Source organism: Apteryx rowi, unplaced genomic scaffold (genome assembly GCF_003343035.1).
Source record: "Apteryx rowi isolate R43461 unplaced genomic scaffold, aptRow1 scaffold_263, whole genome shotgun sequence".
Classification (NCBI taxonomy): Eukaryota; Metazoa; Chordata; class Aves; order Apterygiformes; family Apterygidae; genus Apteryx; species Apteryx rowi.
In genome coordinates, this window is record NW_020449008.1 from 338,872 (window position 1) to 356,642 (window position 17,771).

Sequence of the window (17,771 nt, forward strand, 5' to 3'; positions counted from 1 at the left end):
TGGTTGGGTTTTTTTTTAATTATAGGTAACAGCCCAGCAGCCTTTCTCTACATTTCCCCCCAATTTGTTGCTTGTGCCTTTTAAAAATAATTTCACCAGCAGCCTACGATGCTATGTTATGTTTATGTCTTGTTGAGGCAAGACAGTGGCTTAGGTAGATACATTTTTTATGCACAGGAAATTCTAATTTAATGACTCATTTAAACACATGCTAGAGGGAGGCTGAAGAAGGCTCTTCAAACAATAGTTTCTCCATTCTTGGCTGACTGATTTTTCTAACATACAGTTCTGTTGGCATGCGTTTCATTTAGGTCCTGATTCAGCAAAGGACATACACGTGCCCAGCTTTAAGAGCACAGGCAGTCCTTTAAAGCTGTGCCCACATACTTTGCTAAGCTGCTGATACTGACTGCTAAACAGCTCTATGGTGCTGAGTAGATCGGACGTTCTTACATTTTTTTTGGTTGTGTCCATGCTTATAGACATGATTTTGTATGATATGATTTTGTACTACTGCAAATACCAGCACAAATCTCAGAAGAAAAAGCATCACAATTGGGCATCACAATTGAGGCTTAATTGTTATGAGCCTATCAGGGTAATGAGAACTACCTTGGGAAAATATATAACAAAAGGAATTCTTGGTCAGCCTCAGAGCAGAATTTTCTTACTTTTAGAATTTCTTGGTGATTTTCTGAAGCATATAATCGTCCATCTCGAACAATGTCTTCTATTAGCTGTTGATAATCCTCTGAAAAATAAAGATTGGTGAGTGACTGTTTGGGACATCCTTTGGGAGGATTATAGCTAGACAAGCACTAATGAGCTAGACCTCCTCTTCAAGATAACTCAGAGAAATTCAGTAACCAGTTCATTATCTATATCTCTCATGCTGCTTTAATCTAATCACATTAAAATTAAAATTCTGTACTTCTTTAGAACAGCAATTTTGAGTCATCTATACAAATACTAAATTAGCCTCAGAAAACTCTTCCCTGGCATTATCATCTGTATTTTAGAAATGAAGACACAGGGACAGGGATATGAAATAACTGTCTAAGCCTATACACGAAGTCAGAGGCACGGTCAGGAACAGACCTTTGTTTTCTGCCCTGACACCATCTCTCGATTTGATTCTTGAATCAACACTAGTTGCCAGCTTAATATCAGATTTTCTAATCATTCACTAAATTCCACTGATGTTTGGAATGGAGGTAGGCTAACAGAGAACAGCTGCCAAAGGTAGCACAGAAAAGTCTTACTTTCTTTAAAACAGTCCAAAGTCCAAAATATACAATTTAATGCTTATTTTTGTATGAAAATCAAGACTGTCTTAGAACATTTTGCAATGTTTATTTTGCAAATAACCTTTGAAAAAGGATATTTTCTTTTGCATCTTTTTTTTTCTGTTGGACGTGTTATTTTATTAATTTATGCTTTTCATGATTTTGCTGGTTACTAGTAAGGCACGATGAAAGGGCTTCCTAAAATGTACAGCAATTAATGGTACGCTCACTATGCATGCGATAAGTAACAATAAAAAGGAGTCTCCTTAAATTCAGTGGGAGAAGGATTAAATTCAAAGAGTTCTGTGCATCTTGCTGTCTGTCCTTAAAGGATTAGGAAAAGTAATAAATATAAAATTAAGTATTACTTCAAATTCTTTACAACTGATTTTAACGTAATTCACTGAAAACCCTAAAAATGAGTTACATCAAATTTTTCGCATTCTTCTCTCCCTGCCATCAGTGTAAAAATGATTCTAAATGACAATTTTCTGAAATCTAGGTATAACATAAAGATGGAAAACAATCCCATTCTCACCATCGTAAGTCACATATGGGACTTGAAATCCTTTCCCACTGTTTCCTTCATTTGACTTGAACTGAATCCATAGCTTCCTTGATCTTGAGGTAAATGCAATAGGTCTCTCGTAAGTCTGACACGTTTCATATGTAGTAATTGAAGTTGGAGAAGCTGGAAGATTAAATAAATAAATGATCTTTATAAAAATAACTTTTTGAATCCTTCCTGATCTAGAGGTCAGAACTGCCAGACTAACAGACACTTGTTAGTTCACATACTCCTGAGAGTGAAAGATTTTTATGATAGAAGGCATGTACTCTTTATCGGCCTATAAGGAGAAGCAAGTTTTTCCACAAAGGTAATGGGAACCCTTCCCCTCTGTCCCAGGACAAGATGCTTAAGTAGACAGCAAGATGCCACAGATCATTATTAGCATTTACAAAGTTAGTATCGATGTTACTTATTCTGTGTATTACTGCAGCATTGAATTCCAGGGCTCCRACATGCCAGTCCCAGATGGGCAAGAACAAGTCAGTCGCGCCCCCGGCAGCTTTGATGACCAGCTCCTAACACTTCTAAATCTGGGTGTTAACTTGATAGCAATATGCTGATTATCAGAATGTAATAACCTTGCTGTAGGTTTGAAAAGAAAATGTTATTCATCTATTGCTGGTCTGGGATCCAGAAAGACCCCCAATTTGAACTTATCATAAGTAACAGAGAGTGCAGGATATCCTGAAATCATTAAGAACATATCAGGTGGCTCTTCTAATTTCAAAAAAATTACAAAAAAAGAAAAAAAAAGAAAAATAGCTTCTTTCTTAGTTCAGAAAAGACCTGTGGACTTCAGAGCCACAGGATAATTAGGGAAAGATTCTTAGCAAGTATAACTTTCCAAAATCTGAACTCGCAAGGGATTACCCAACTTTCATCGATGTTAACAAAAAGAGATCTTTTGAATTGAATGGGATTTGGATAAAGCCTTAGATGAATTTCAAAATAAAGATTATGTTAAACTGGAGTTAAATGTTAATATTTATCAGAAAGTCTTAAGGATGAAGCTGTTATAATGATGTTGTAGTTATACCAAAAACAAGTAGTGCACATTAGTGCCAGAGAGAAGATAGAAATTCCATCTTCCTTAATGATTTAGATATTTTGAAATGCTAGTTATGTTTAACAACCTCTTAGACAAGTAAAAATAGCATCTGAAATTTTTGTGAAAGAAAATTACAGAAAAAGGTTTCTTGTTTCCTTTTTAGTCTTTTAAATTTGTGGATATTTTAATATCACAGAAAACTTAAAATGAGAAGTTTCTTCAGACCTAAATATCAGAACATTTTGTTCTAAAAGGTAGTATCTTCAGCACTGTGACTTTTTATTCTGATTTTCCTTTGGAAAAAGATATTGGTAAAATCAGTCTGATTTTATGAAATATTTAAATTCCAGTGGAACATGATTCTGTATAAATTTCTGGAGCCAACTTAATTATCAATCCCAGACATTCATAGCAAAGGTTAAGCATAAAACCCCAAACACATGGGAGGTACAGAAAATGCCTATATCCAACCAACTTATTCCATCAATGCTACATCTACCTGTGGTGTTGCCCTGCAACATACCATTATAGTGAGGGGTTTTAATGAGTTCCAGACTAGAATAAATTGATTTTTAAAGGAATTAAGGGCATTATTTCTTAATGTACACAAAAGGGCAAAGTAAAGATGACATAGGAAAGCAAAGAGTACCCCAGAGGTGGCTGAGTAAACGTCACAACCCTGCTCACTTTCTGTTCATGTTCCCCGAGTAGCTTCAGCTGAACACATTCACACCGCGCGCAGGCAGAGGTTACTCTGGATAACTGCTAAAGGACTGTGGTCACGGCCTTTACCTGCCCGGCTCAAATAGCATGGGGGACCTGCTAAGGCAGCGAGCATGGCCACGCTGCCCTGTTCCTGAGGGCTCTGGAGCTTGCCTCACTCCACAGTCGCATGTGTGTATGTAAGGGCTACGACTGGTTGGTGAGCAGGAACTAGAGAAAGGGCCTAGTGTAACATAACCACACTGGGGAGAATATGCTATATTACTCACACCTAATACTGTGGTCGAGTCCCTTCTTGAAGTGCAAAAAAGTGGACCGAACTGTAACTCTGGAACTGCGATCAGTTTTTTCCTCCGTAAGATTGGCAGCTGATGTTACATGAACTATGATAAATATTTATAAGAGCTATTCTTATGATGCCAAACATACAGTGATCACAAATCATAGCTCTGAAAAACTCTCTTCATTTCCCATTGTTGCTGTTATTGGTACTGAGGTGGAAGCCAAAGTTTCCCTGCTATGCCTGGCTTTAGTCACTATTGGAACCAGATTCAGGACTAGAAGGACTACTGAGTTATTCTGCTGTAACAACTGTGTTGCTTTCATAAAACTGAGCTGGCCAGATATAATGTTCTTCCATCTGTAACGTGCGGGTTTCTTTTCTTACTAATCTGACATGTAGAGCTGCCAACACAAGCCCTAGCAGATAAAAAGTTGTGAAAACTATTTTAGCAAGTAAAATATACTGTTTTAAACAAAACTCCATATAAACAATTCTTTCAGGCACGATGCTTCTTGAAGCTTTAACAACAGATCGCCAGAAGCTGGCTGCCTGCGTAGGACTGAAGGAGGGCTGCATCTCATTGCTGTCCTAACTTCAGAAGTAGATAAATTAACTTTGTAATCAAAGCTACAACATAAGCTCCGCTCCACATAAAATTGGGAAAACTTTGGAATTCTTGAGGGTGTCAGGCTGATGTACCAGCCTGTGTCAGTGAACACATTTAACAATAATTGCAGCATAGATATATCTGCAAAGGAGAAGTAAGAGCATAGTTTGTAGAGAAGACAGGAGAGATCGTCTCYTAGTATAACTTTGCATAGCTTTATTGACTTCTACAGAGCAACAGTGATTTATCCCACCTGATAACYGGGCCAGACAAAAGTCCGTTAACTGCTTTGTGATTCAGCCAAGACACTTGAATAATTAATATCGCTGTGTTAATTATCATTAGTACAGTGTTCTATTTTAACTTGCTGTGCCAGTTTATTCAGCAATCCTTTTACAAACATTGAATGGATGAAGATCTCATTTTGTCCCATCCACATGAACTTTCCCTCAATCTGTTTGCTATAAATATTTATAATTCATGGCTGGCAACTTACCACTTTTTCTCATTACTAAAACATCACCACATTCGTCTTCAATTGGGAGGAATATCTCAGGTACTACAATGAGTATTCTCCTCTTTGGGGGTGGGTTTATATTCCAAATGCATTCAACATTAGCTGGGTAGTCTCCAGGATAGTTGGGCGATTCAATATAGCCAGTATAATCCCCAAGTTCTCCTCCACAGTGCTGGTCTATGGAGAAACATAAATTAGCATTTGTGTTAGCTGATTAGCTAATTTGAGGTGTTTTTCTAGATCTGTCAAGAGCAAGTCTAAACTCCTCCTCAAGGCTGCAGATATGCATACCTTCTCCAGCTGTCTCTTTGTTTAGTGTAGAAAGCCTTTACAGGCATACTCAGTTGGCAAGGCTAGGCTACTCCATTTACTGATTTGTAAAAGCTTCATCTTCAGTGTATAAGCTGATTTAACTCTCCATTCAGATTGATTTAACATTTGATTGAGATACCAATGCAGGTAAGTAAGCATGATCCCACTGTGGAAGTATTCACACAGTGGTTACCACTAAGACCATGCTGACATACAGAAGGTTTTTGGGTTGAACTTCACTTGCTTTTTAACTTGATTTAGCTGAAGGAGTGTAATGATCCTAACAGGCAACCCTATTTTGATTACAGACCCCCTTGCTTTATTTTAGATTAAGCCAGTTAATAAAGAATCTCAATTGACAGGTCAGTTTTATTTTTCACACCTTCAAAATTCCAACTGAATTTGCTGCAGAAGCCTGATTCAGTAAGTTACTTAAGCTTGATCTCTCCAGTCCTTCTCACCCACTTAAAGCTAAGTATATTTTAAATATTTTGCATAATCAGAGCCTCAAAGATTATGCAAGGTCAGAAATCTGCTTGAAAAGAGAGAGCATCAGAGACAGCAAAATGACAAGGATGGTTTTACTTTATAGGATTGTTACAAACTCCTTCAAATTCCTTACAAATATCTAATTTACTCAAATTACATTAGACATGATGAAGGACTTCAAAGATACATAGCACACAATCAGAATAAAAAAAATATGATAGACATATACAAATATTTAGTTTAGATGACATTACCTAATTATTATAGAGAAATTCTCTTGAATAAGCATACGAGGAACGAACAAAAATTACCTGCCTAAAAGAATCATTTTTTCACAGCAGATCAAATAAAATTGCACTGGAGTCCTTCAGGATATTTAAATGGTAATTTAAGATAGAAGACTGAGTACTGCAAAAAAGCTTATGAGAAGATTTCACTGTCGTGAGCGATTACCTGACAATTGCAGTATGCATGACCATATCTCATAGTATTTCCTAATGATTAGTGGCAGTAACTCTGCTGGAAGATACTGAGCTCTACAGAGACACAGAGAAACATGAAACACTGAAACACTGCAAAACTTACAGGCTCTTGAAAGCTTATGAAAGCTCTGTAGTTTTAAATTGTAGCAGGCACTGTGCCAGATTACATTAATACTAAAACAATTACATGCAGCAAGTGGTACTTTTCCAGGTTTTGTTTGCATTGTCTTCACAGTCAATTTTTTCTGTTCCGTATGGCAGGTTGCAGTCCACACCCAGAGATATGCTCCATCTCACAGCTAATATAAATGCAACTTACTTTTGCAGTGCGTAACATTAGTGGAGCCATCAAAATCTGTACTTGTGTTCCCAGGACAGGTGATGCAGTAGTTCTGGCCAAACTCAGGCTGATAAGTTCCCACAGGGCACCGGATACATCTGTGTGTGGTGGAGTTGTAGTAGTGTCCAGGAGAACAGTGAACTGTAAGGTATGAGGTATATTATTTTCAGAAAGTAGCAATCTTTAGTACAGGGACAACTTCCCTCTACCCTGGGCATATCCCCTGAGCTCCATACTGCAGTATACATACTGCAATATACTTACCATGCCATTGCAAGGGAAAAAGACATTAGCTCGCCGTATTTCCAATTACAAATAACCTTCTAACTGGAATCATGCTCCAAAGACTAACGCTAAAACCTTACAAACTAGCAACACATGCTACATGTCTCTTTTAAATACAGTAGTTTCCAGTGAGCTTTTAACAAATGGAAGCTGATACCTACCTTCCTCAACAACGATAATCCTTTTACAGTAGCAGGAGAGAGGTTTTCATTAGCGTCTGTTTGACAGGGCTGGCATGTAATTCAATCTGCCCTCAGCATTTGCATGGAAATTCGTCATTATGGGGCATACAACATGTTGCACACTTACTGCTTCTGCCCAGCCCATCCATAATCAATCTTTAATTTCATATAATTTCTGTAGTGTTTAGTTCTTCTAATTTGTTAAATAAAAATATACTGCATATATAAAGGCTAAAGCATTCTCTTATGCAAGTTGGTCTTATTGCTTGCCATGCACTGAGGCTGATTTACTTACCAGTTGCAGCGCTGGCACTATATGTGCCTGTGGTAAATTCCAAAGAATACCATAAAGACTATTCAGTCTCCGCAATCTCAGGAGATCATTCCTAGTTTACAGATTTCCTGACCATTTAGTTTAATCACACTGTTTATACATGCAGTGGCTATGTTTGTGTTGGAGGATTTCAAAGTCCCCGGGCACTGAAGTTTACAAGCAAAAGGGCAAGCAGTAGGAAAATGAAGGAGCAATATAGCCTATGAATCATGGAAAGATTTGAAATTCACCTTTGGTTTCACAGTCTTGAAATGAAACAGCACCTTCGTACTTGGTCACAAGCCCACCGCCACACGGAAAGCAGAGGGTCCTTCCTGGTTCAGGCTGATACGTACCAAGAGGACAGACTCTACAAGGTTTAAAACCATCTGAAGAATAGTGTCCAGGAGAACACTGCCCTAGAAATTGAAAACGATCGTCTGTATTAGTGAGCTTACCTTTTTGGACAAAGTATAAAAGTCACTAGTAATTAGCAATGCTTCCTATAACTTCAAAAATAACATCAGGACAGCTGCTAATGAAATTCTAATTTTACCTGCCAATTTTATTCCTGTTACTGCTTCCTAAAAATGATGCCAGTAAATAGAACTAGTTTATTAATAAGTTCTTTACTACCGATGCTTTTTTTTTTCCCAGCGAGGATTCCATTCCATTTTTTTTTTAATCTCCATTTTATAGCTATGGAAACAGTAGACCATGGGATTTACCAGACTGGATTGGACCAGTACAGCACCCTGTCTGTGAAAACAGCTGACACTGTCAGTTTTCCAGGAGGCTGTGAAAACTAGTGCTTGTCAGAAGCTCTTCTTACAGAAAATGGTGATTTGTGAAAAGCAAAGCACTTTGTGGATGAGTCTACTGACAGATAAAAGGTTGTTTCAAAATTTGCTCTCCAGGCAATTTTTGACAGGCAATTTGGTTGGCTTGTTTCTTGCTAGTTTGACGACTTCACTCCTTGACAGCCTATCTGGGAATCAGGATGTTGAGTTTTTCAGGATCTATGGCATTAGTGCATGTCTTCACACCATCCCAACCTAGGAGACCAGTGCTTTGAGATGTGTTTTAGCTGTTCCCTGAGGTTGCCTAATCCCAATACTTTATAATTTAGCTTCCAAAAGAGGCAAACAGCAGGCATAAACAACTGGCTCAAAAACCTGAAAGTTTTGAGAGCTCTAGCTGGGGTTGGTTAAGAACTCTGACATTTGCCTGGAAATGTGGAGGGCTTCCAGCATCTTGGGTACTTGGCTCTCAGGATGAACAAGAGCTTCCAAGCAAAAGCAAAATTTAGATACTGTCCCCACAAAAATCAAAAGTGAAACACCTATGGACACCTATGGGACCATGGTCTCTGGGATTCAGTTCTGCTCCCATTCCAGCAGGCTGGAATATGACTGTACAAGCTGAAGTTGTGTTACAGTCTTCTGAAAAATGTTATGACATTGCTCATTTGAAGACAATTCTGTAGCACAACTGATCCAACTGAGCTGGTCCAGCTGGTCACTGGATGTTAAGGCAAAGGCAGTTAAAGAAAATTGGATTTGGATCTGGATTTTTAGTGTGACAATTTAGTATTTGTGAAACTCTTACAGACGTTCTTTTAAAGAAGAGGTACGGTTGGGTTTTAATATTGCTAAATACCTGCCACTTTCAGCACTAGAGTGTCCCAGTCCTCACCTGAAGACGTAGAAGGAAATGAGCTGGTTACTTCATTCTTGCGTTTTCTACTGAAATTGCCAACAAAGCAGGACTGAGGTGGATTTCCTGGAGAAATGCCCCAACTGAGCAGGTTTCCCAGTTGTGCTTTGTGCTTGTGTCTATATGGATTGCATGTAACTTAAGTATCATAGCATCTTATTTTCTTGCATATAATATAGACTGAGTTCTATGCAACAGCTGGTTAAAAATTCTTACATACTAATACTTGTCTGCCTCACCTATAGGGCAGAGGATCTCAAGCATAGCTTATTTGTTACTACACAAATGTTACTGTTCCAGAAGCTATGATGCAAAAATACTATTGATTACAGGTGGTGAGGACATTTCTAACAAAATCTGTTTTTAATCAAAATATGCTGTTTCATCACATATGCTGAAACATTTTATGGAGACATATTGATCTTGATAAAATCTTTGACAGTGAGGTTTATGAACACCAGAGCATATCCGCTCTTGCCACTTTCAGAGGAAGAAAAGGGGAGAGCTCATCAGAAAAAATGTCTGTTGACAGATCACAACAGTCTATTTTGAGACAAATCCATTCTGCAAAAAGAACGAGAAGGGTTTCTTTTTATTCATGTGGAGAACAAAAATTCAAGTGGAAGCTTTGCCAGTTGTGAAACAAAATTGTCTTTCTTCTTGCTGTTGTACTGTTTTGGTCAGTATACTGCATCAGGTCCTTGTACATTTAGATTTTATGTTGATAATAAACTATTCTTCTATTTTGGCTAAAAAAAAGCCACTATAACTGAAGATGCACAAGCATTTCAAGAATTTTCCAGTGACACAATTCCTTCATCCAGTAAATCAGCCAAATCTACCATATACTTAAACTGGAGACACTAAAATTATTTTTTATTTGGTGGATGGGGAAAAAATGGCAGCATCTCAAATGTCATCGTGCATTCACTCTAGGTATCCTTGAAGCAAACATTAATGCAATTAATGAATGAGTTTTAAAGTCAGAACTTCAAAATCCAGCATAGCAGATAGGACAGATTTGTTTCAAAGTCAAATAATGTATCTGGCTATAAAATAGGTTTTGCTCATCTGTAATGAAATAAGGTAGAGAAAATAATTAACAGTTGTGTCTTGAAACCTTATCTTGATTAAGTTACAGTAGGAGCATTAACAAGCTGAACTTCATATTTCTCTTCTGAAACCAGAGATTATCATCACCCTTATCTACTTTATGTATAGTGAAGTTGAGTCAGAGATAATAAGTCACTTGCCAAAAGCTACAGGGAACTCGAGCAGCATGAAAACTCACAGTCCTTAGCTCTGAATGCAGGTACAGATCCCTGCAGCATAACATTCTCAAAATCATGATTGCTGCTGCTTACATCCGATAAACTGCAGCCCATGCAAAACATTTAATCAGCAGGCTCGTTAGACTTACCAATACCAGGCCAAACTAATCTATCCCTTTGTCTCACAATATACACAGCGAGCCCTTACAAGTCGTGGTATGTCCAGACTCCATACCTGACCTGAAGCAAAGTGTTTGCTTGGCTTGCTCGGTTCCATGCCATAGCTCACACTGCTGCAGCAGGTCCCATCTTTTTGGTAGCAATGCCAGCATGTCAGCAGATGGAACAAGCCAAAACATGTGTATTGCTTGTAAGGACACAGAGTTTTCCTCTGTTGGCTTTACAAGGAGGAAGGTGCTCTCCTCTTTTAGCCTCCATGCCTCACATGCTGTATGGCAACACCTACTCCTTTGATAATCAAATTCAACTTGCCTCCACACTCTGACACGTTCCGGGCGCCTGCTACTCCCTGTCCATCATTACTTGGGCAAGGCTCACAGGTAAGTTGACCTTCTGTGTCTTGGTATGTTCCTGGCGAGCAAGGAACGCACTGATTATGTTCTCCGCTATAAAAGGTGCCCGTGCTGCAGGTAACTGAGAAAAGAAAAGGGGAATCTCCATAAGGACTTTCATCTTGGTCACATCATTTGCCTTTATATCGAAYATTTTGAGAAGAGCGATCTCTTTGGCCCCAGTATGATAGTGACACTTTGCATATGCTGGGCTAGTATCCCCATCTGATGTAAACAGGCTCATCTCCACTGTGGTCTAGGTCAATTTATATCAGTGCAGGATCCTTCTTCTATTGTTTAAACCATTAAATGACATTTAACTGCACTTAAGCATTTATCAGACATATGTTGTTAATAAAGCTGATGCAGTCTTAAAATGGAATATTGTAGTTTAATTAAGACAGTGGTGCATAATGTGTGGGAAGTTATGTGAATTTTTAGTTTACAGTAGATGCATTTACATGTTGGTTTTAAGGAAGAAGATAGTAAGTCTGTCTCCTGAGATCAGTTTTAGAAATTTCTGAGGGCAATGTATCCCATGTAATATTGTATATTTCTTGATGCTTGCATACCTTAACTGAAAGGCATTTTAAATAGAGATATGAATCCACATGCTATTCTTGCTACAACAGGGAACACGACTGCATTAAATATTTTTCTCTGCAGGATACAGGTAGTTAAAGTACATAGGTTTCTAGACACTAATAGCAGCAGTGTTTCAAAACAGCTTCTAAATCACTGTTCCTATATGCTGAAAACTGCATCTGAACCAGCTCATTAGAGGCACCTACCAGATCTACATGAAGTAATTATTTACTTTTGCTTGTAAATGACTTGGTGTCTAAAAGAAGCTGGAAACACAGATAGGCTGATTTTCAAAATGTGAATTCAAGCAATTAGCAATGTTGTGCTGAGAACTGCCATTAATGGGTTTGCATTAGCACCTTGTCCTCGGGAAGACACTAGAGCCTGATAACCTGGGAAACCGCCCAAAAGAAATAGATATTTTACATAAAGTTAGAATAGATATCTCTAGATCATGGCTTTTTAGCCTTTTTTAAAATGGACTTCTTGAGTGTTATATATAAATACATCCGTTGGCCATAGATTATTTGGTGATGAGGAGAGTGAAAGAGGGGTGATAATAAAACTAAATATATAGAATCTAGGCAAACACAATTTTACTGTTTTACAGAACCATAATTACATTTTCATTGGATGCTCAGGGCAACGGGGAACTAGCTACCAACCATGCTTCATGGCAGGCCCTGATACATATCTGCTGACAGCATGAGAATGTGTACATATACATGTTTCTTTTTTCCTTGAAGTCATTTAATGAAGTTTCTTGTGCTGTCTTATGAACTATCCATGGTCCATAGACACAGGCTGAGTAACATGGATCTGAATTGTCTGTTATTTAATAGATTTCCTGCCTGGCTCATTAGGGGCTAGTTAATTTGGAGGGGAGGTGCTTGTTTTGGGGGGTTTGGCTGGTCTGAAGGGAGTTTGGGGGACTTACCACATTTTCCCTCCTGCAGCACTTGCCCTGTACTGCAAGCTTCATGCCCTTCAGTAGCTTTAGCTGGCTTCTGAGCCACTTCATATTCTGTCCCAGAAAACTGAATGTAAAATTGCTGTTTATTAATAGATTTCCTCAATGTTTTGATTGCAGTTTGCAGCTTCTGCTCCATCCTTTTCCGAACACAGTCAATGTTACAGGTGTCTAGATGGGAAATGATAAGAAAACTAGAAGCAATTGAGATTCATGTTTAAGCAAAGGTGCTTAACGTAAAAACCTTAGCCTATATTGCACTGTTTCTTAGACTGCACTATCACACCTCTATTTGCTTCACTTTCTTCTCCATATAAATTCTAGAAGCAGCACACTATACTCCACGCTGGGCCTTTAAAGGGGACAAGCCAGTACACTGAGGTCCATCAAACTAAACTTCTCAGCCTATAAGGTATCAGCACTCCCTGTGAACTTATCTCTAGCATTAAAAAGACTGGTTACACTGACTGCACAGAAAGAGGGCTGCAGCAAACATCAATCTAGGCGGCAAAATCAGGTTGGCACTGGACAAGATTGCTGTCCCAACTCCTGTTTTACAGAGTTGCAGTGACTGGTGCTGCGTGCACTGCTAGAGGTATGGGGATTTCCAGATATGCATTCAGGCTGACTCGACTAATGTTTCTGGATTTTCTCAGTCCATCATTTAGTCATTTGATTAGGAATTCTCCCCACTTCCTGGTCCAAAATATTTAAGTGACACAAAGAAAGGTGTTTTCTGGCACGATTGCTGTTCGAACCACTTGGCTGGTGAGGTATGCCTCATGGGCTAAGAAACCTGCCTTTGAGACGGGGATGTTTACAGTATTGAGCCCACATTTTCTTTGGCTGGATTTTATAGCATAATATTACATCTCATGAATAACTTGAAGCAAATTCTTTTCTTTCTGAAGTTTGTTACCAAAACATGAGGGTACCAAATGTGTAATAAAAATGTTTTATTTTCAGACTGAAGTTGCAGCAACTTAAATTTTGAAGGATATTTTCATGGCTGGTGTTACAAAACTTTTACCTAATCCTTATGTTCTCTGTGCATTGATTAATGCTTCTGTTTGAAGAAATCAGACTAAATTAAGCTACTGGACTTAACTCCAGGCTTTGAGAAAATTTTGCTGCAGGTCCAATCTTTGTTCTTTTGGCTTAATTTCATGCCTAACACCTTTCAGTTAAAGCTTGGAAACTTTGAGTGTGGAAAGGCTGTTGAATAACGATTGTGCTAAAAGGTTTGCACAGCAGCTTGATGAAATAGCACCAGAGGGAATCTAACACACTGAGGATCTGAATTATGATTTCTCTCCACAGGCCAGGAGAGATCTTTCACAAACCTGAGACTTCTTCTGACTTCATCTCCACTTCAAACTCTGCAGTGATATGGGACACTTCTTTTGATGGTGACTTGCGGCCCCGGCGTTTTTTCTTGGAGGAATCACACTTGAGATTCACAAAGGTCACCTGGCAGTTGTCTGTACAAGGGAATGGACCTCCTTTGCATAAGAGAAGCAACATAGAAAAGAAATCAAGTAGCAAAGTAGCAAGTGACAGGCTAATGAGCGATAGCTGAGTTATCATGAATGCAGTGACAGGTTTCATAACATTTCACATGCAATGTTAGACACCTCCTTCTCCGTGCAATTTTGGGTTTGCTCATTTTGCTAGTGAAAGCAGGAGACATAAATACAATGTGATGCTTAGCTGCGTAGTGGTACTTCTAAGGCTTATAATTTCCTGTCTCTTTTCTGCATAAAGATTGGGAAGCTCTTTACAGAAATTAGTTAAGATCAGTGATACTATATGCTGTCATTTGATGGTTAAATCAAGCAACAGAGTCAGTTTTCATAACTTGATGAGTGACAGACCTGGGACAAATGCACAGCAGTACTGTGCCCAGTACACAGCCCAGATGAACTGAAACTACCAGTTGGTGTTTCCTCTCTTTCATCAGTGACAATCACCAGATAACAAAGTTTAAAAATAGATTAAAAGCCTTTGAATGGGAGTTTATGAAAATATATTAGAAGGCTTTATGGGAAAATACATGCCAGGAGAAGTGAATACAGCCTCTAAATATGTGTAACTGCTGAGGAGAAAGGATAAAATCTGTTAGGACACAGTCACATAAGCATCGTCTCCCTTTATAGAGACATCTAGATGAAAACTATCCCATTTATAACACCTGATGGACCTATCAGGTTGGGGGGAAATCTTTAACACCAAAGCCACCAAAAGGATTTCATTCTGAGCTTGTGGCTGTATGATATAATCTTATTGTTAAACCCAGAATTTCAGAGGAGATAACAGATAGAAAGCAAAACTAGCAACGGACAAAGGAAATGCAACCAAGAAATGCCATGGTGACCTTATGTACCAAAAAAGAACTTCTGTGACTTTCAAAATGAGTCTGATAATTACATCTTATTAAAAGAAGCCAATACATAAGGAGAAGGTAAGTATCTTGACAACAGAGACTCTGTTTGTTTTAAGCCAGTACTGGGAAATTTAAAAAGATAAATGTTTAGACTGCAGGGTAAGAATAAAATACAAGTCTAGATTTAAATATCAACTCTTCAAACTTTTAGCATTTTAATATGCTAGCTTGTTTACTCTTTTCTGTTCACAGCTCATATACGGCTCTCCCCATTCACTAACAAAAGCTGTGGTAAGACAGATTCACAATAGAGAATATATCAGTATAAGTTTGCTCTAACCTGCTAAATTGCTCGAAGCAACATTATGGGCTATTGCAATTAAGCCAGTACCATGTATTAAAATCCAGAATATTCACAGTTAAGAGTAAATTTAAATGAACCCCAAATATTTTAAGCTGTGGAAATGTACAACAACAGCATACAAACATTCTTCAGTTTTCCCTGTTATGCTATCAAGGGGCTGGAGCACAAGAAATAAGTGTCATGAATATTTGTTAAATATATATCACTTTTATAGTCTCTCTTTTTAACTTTAAAAGTGATGTTCAAAAATAGTAATAATAAAATTCCATATCTATTTATACCAAGTTTGAAGAACATTTGATCTCTTTGATCCAGTCTGACAAAGACTTTTTTTAATTTCAGATTTTGCTAATTATATCTAAACCTTTTTTCTAACATTGCAGCTATTCATTCCAATACTATGAAACAGCTAAGGCCATGTAACATCAGTTTTTGATTATAACTTTCCTGCACAGGGGCTCTCTTTGCTGCTGCAATGGGATACTAATCGAGCATGAAGTGAATAACAGAAATAATAATAGCTCTTGCTAGTATATGTTTTCTTTTATAAACCTAATTTGGAAAATCTAAACCAAACCAAACTGACTTTATTTCATCTAGCTTTCCTTTGGTCAGTAGCTACCTCCCCCCCCCCAAGATATTTTTACCATTATCAATGCCAGAAAAAGGATCAGTTTAATTCTGAATTCATGTATGAATTCATGTATTTTCAGACAAAATTTTTGCAAAGCAACTGGTGACATTTCAGCACTGTCAGATCCAAACCCAAGCCACTGTTCAGCTTCAGCGTGAAACCTGGCCTGAGCTTAAGTTCAGATCCAAATCTGAAAACCATTACTAACTTCTTTTCTGGCTGCAGTGTGAAAACAGATTATGAACACAAGCAAACAAAAAACCCCATTAGAATGCTGTTTACGTGTTGGAAGGAACCACATACCTAAGACAGCTTGCTTCCCAGAATCTTTCACTTTTTCTTTGCTGCGAGGCCGCAAATGGCACTTTGCATCTTTAATTTTAAAACGAGCTTTCTGCTTGATTGGAGGGGCTAATGAATCTGTTGATGCCAAGTAAAAAGTTATCATTTGTAATGCAGATCAAATGAAGTCTGACACTTATTTTCAAAAACAGACTCAGAAGTCTTCTTGCAACATGCAAAAGAGACGGTCCAAGAGGTGTACACCTTGTACAAAAGGAGCTATTTGCATAAGTCCATTTTCCCCATAAGCACTTGCACTTGAACCCATAAAGATCAATGAATTTGCTAGTACACTGCACATACTCTTCTCCTCCAGCAGACCTTGCATCCCTTTGTGGAATTTGGTTGAAATTGCCTTATTACAAACAAGGTTAATTGTTATCAATTGTTCTGACTTGCCATCTGTGACTTCCCATGTTACTTGGCCATGGTTCTGCTCTTATTAATGCAAACCAGGAATAAGATTGATTTAGAGGAGTTGTGCTGTTGGCAATTGAAAACCATCCAAGAGAACTGTCTTTATGGCTACGTAATCTATGCTAGCTAATAGTCTATGGCTTGCAAGCTTTATTCTTCATCTTTAAATCCAACCCAGTTAAGTCTTATGACTTCAAAGGCTATTATACAGCTATGTGCCACTTAGGAAATGTAGCCGCTGGCTGACTTCTTTCTCACAAAGATGGTGGTGGAAAAGGCTGGGCCCAGCCTTGTCTCCTCAGGGCCACCATGGGCTGCAGGCAGAGCCGCAGCAGGCGGTGGGCGCTTGCAGGAGCCCCGTGCTGCGGGTCCCTCAGCCAGCGAGGGCCAAGCCCGGCCGCCCTGCCTCTGGGGGTAACCTGCCCTGCACCACAGGCGGCCAGCTCTGCAGCCGCTTAGCTCACTTCACAGCATCGTACCTCCTAATCCTTTCCAAATATGTAAGAAATATGTGGTTAGAGAACTGCAAATTCAGGGACAAGATCCATTCCAGGGAGAGCAGGACTGCAAGCACTCAAAGTCGCCTGACACTTCCCGCTGCTGGATGCAGTTTCAGCTGCTTCTCATTTCGCCAGACTTTGACCATTTGAGCTGAACTTTTTTATGGTGGGTATTGGCTTTAAGACAAATTTTGAAATGTCTCTGCAAAAATAATCCAGCCGTTTCTGACAACAGAGATGAATGAAACACAATACGTGCTCATAAAAGTCTCATAACCCTTTTGCCACGAGTCCCCAGAGCCTCCATGCTGCTAAGCAGGGACTTGCCAGGTGAGAGCTGGCCCCACTGTAGCCTTTGCCATTGTGCTACTGATGGGCCTGTCTGGCTCGCTTCCAAGTCTGTGAAAAATTGCCCTTTTGATATGCTCAGTATTGCCTTGCTAGACTACAGAAAGGAAATTATTCTAAATGTCCGTCCTTACTGACTACACCTTGGTGCACCACTGCTCCTGCATTTGACCTACCAACATGGGTGCCGCACTGCAGGGCAACCAAGCACGCTCCAGCCCTACCGCAGAG

At 38.8% G+C, this 17,771-nt stretch overlaps 1 protein-coding gene across 1 annotated transcript in view; it reads right to left on the minus strand.

Moving 5' to 3' along the window:
- The window catches only part of SCUBE1 (signal peptide, CUB domain and EGF like domain containing 1), a 219,319-nt gene that overhangs the window by 1,716 nt on the left and 199,832 nt on the right, over nucleotides 1–17,771 (minus strand). Inside the window, exons 14-22 of the mRNA XM_026067845.1 lie at nucleotides 16,237–16,353; nucleotides 13,896–14,054; nucleotides 12,520–12,723; nucleotides 10,918–11,079; nucleotides 7,690–7,857; nucleotides 6,638–6,799; nucleotides 5,015–5,212; nucleotides 1,825–1,977; nucleotides 672–751 (exon numbers count right to left, since the gene is read on the minus strand). Of these exons, the coding sequence (XP_025923630.1) occupies nucleotides 672–751; nucleotides 1,825–1,977; nucleotides 5,015–5,212; nucleotides 6,638–6,799; nucleotides 7,690–7,857; nucleotides 10,918–11,079; nucleotides 12,520–12,723; nucleotides 13,896–14,054; nucleotides 16,237–16,353 (1,403 nt within the window). The remainder of the gene's footprint in view (nucleotides 1–671; nucleotides 752–1,824; nucleotides 1,978–5,014; nucleotides 5,213–6,637; nucleotides 6,800–7,689; nucleotides 7,858–10,917; nucleotides 11,080–12,519; nucleotides 12,724–13,895; nucleotides 14,055–16,236; nucleotides 16,354–17,771) is intronic.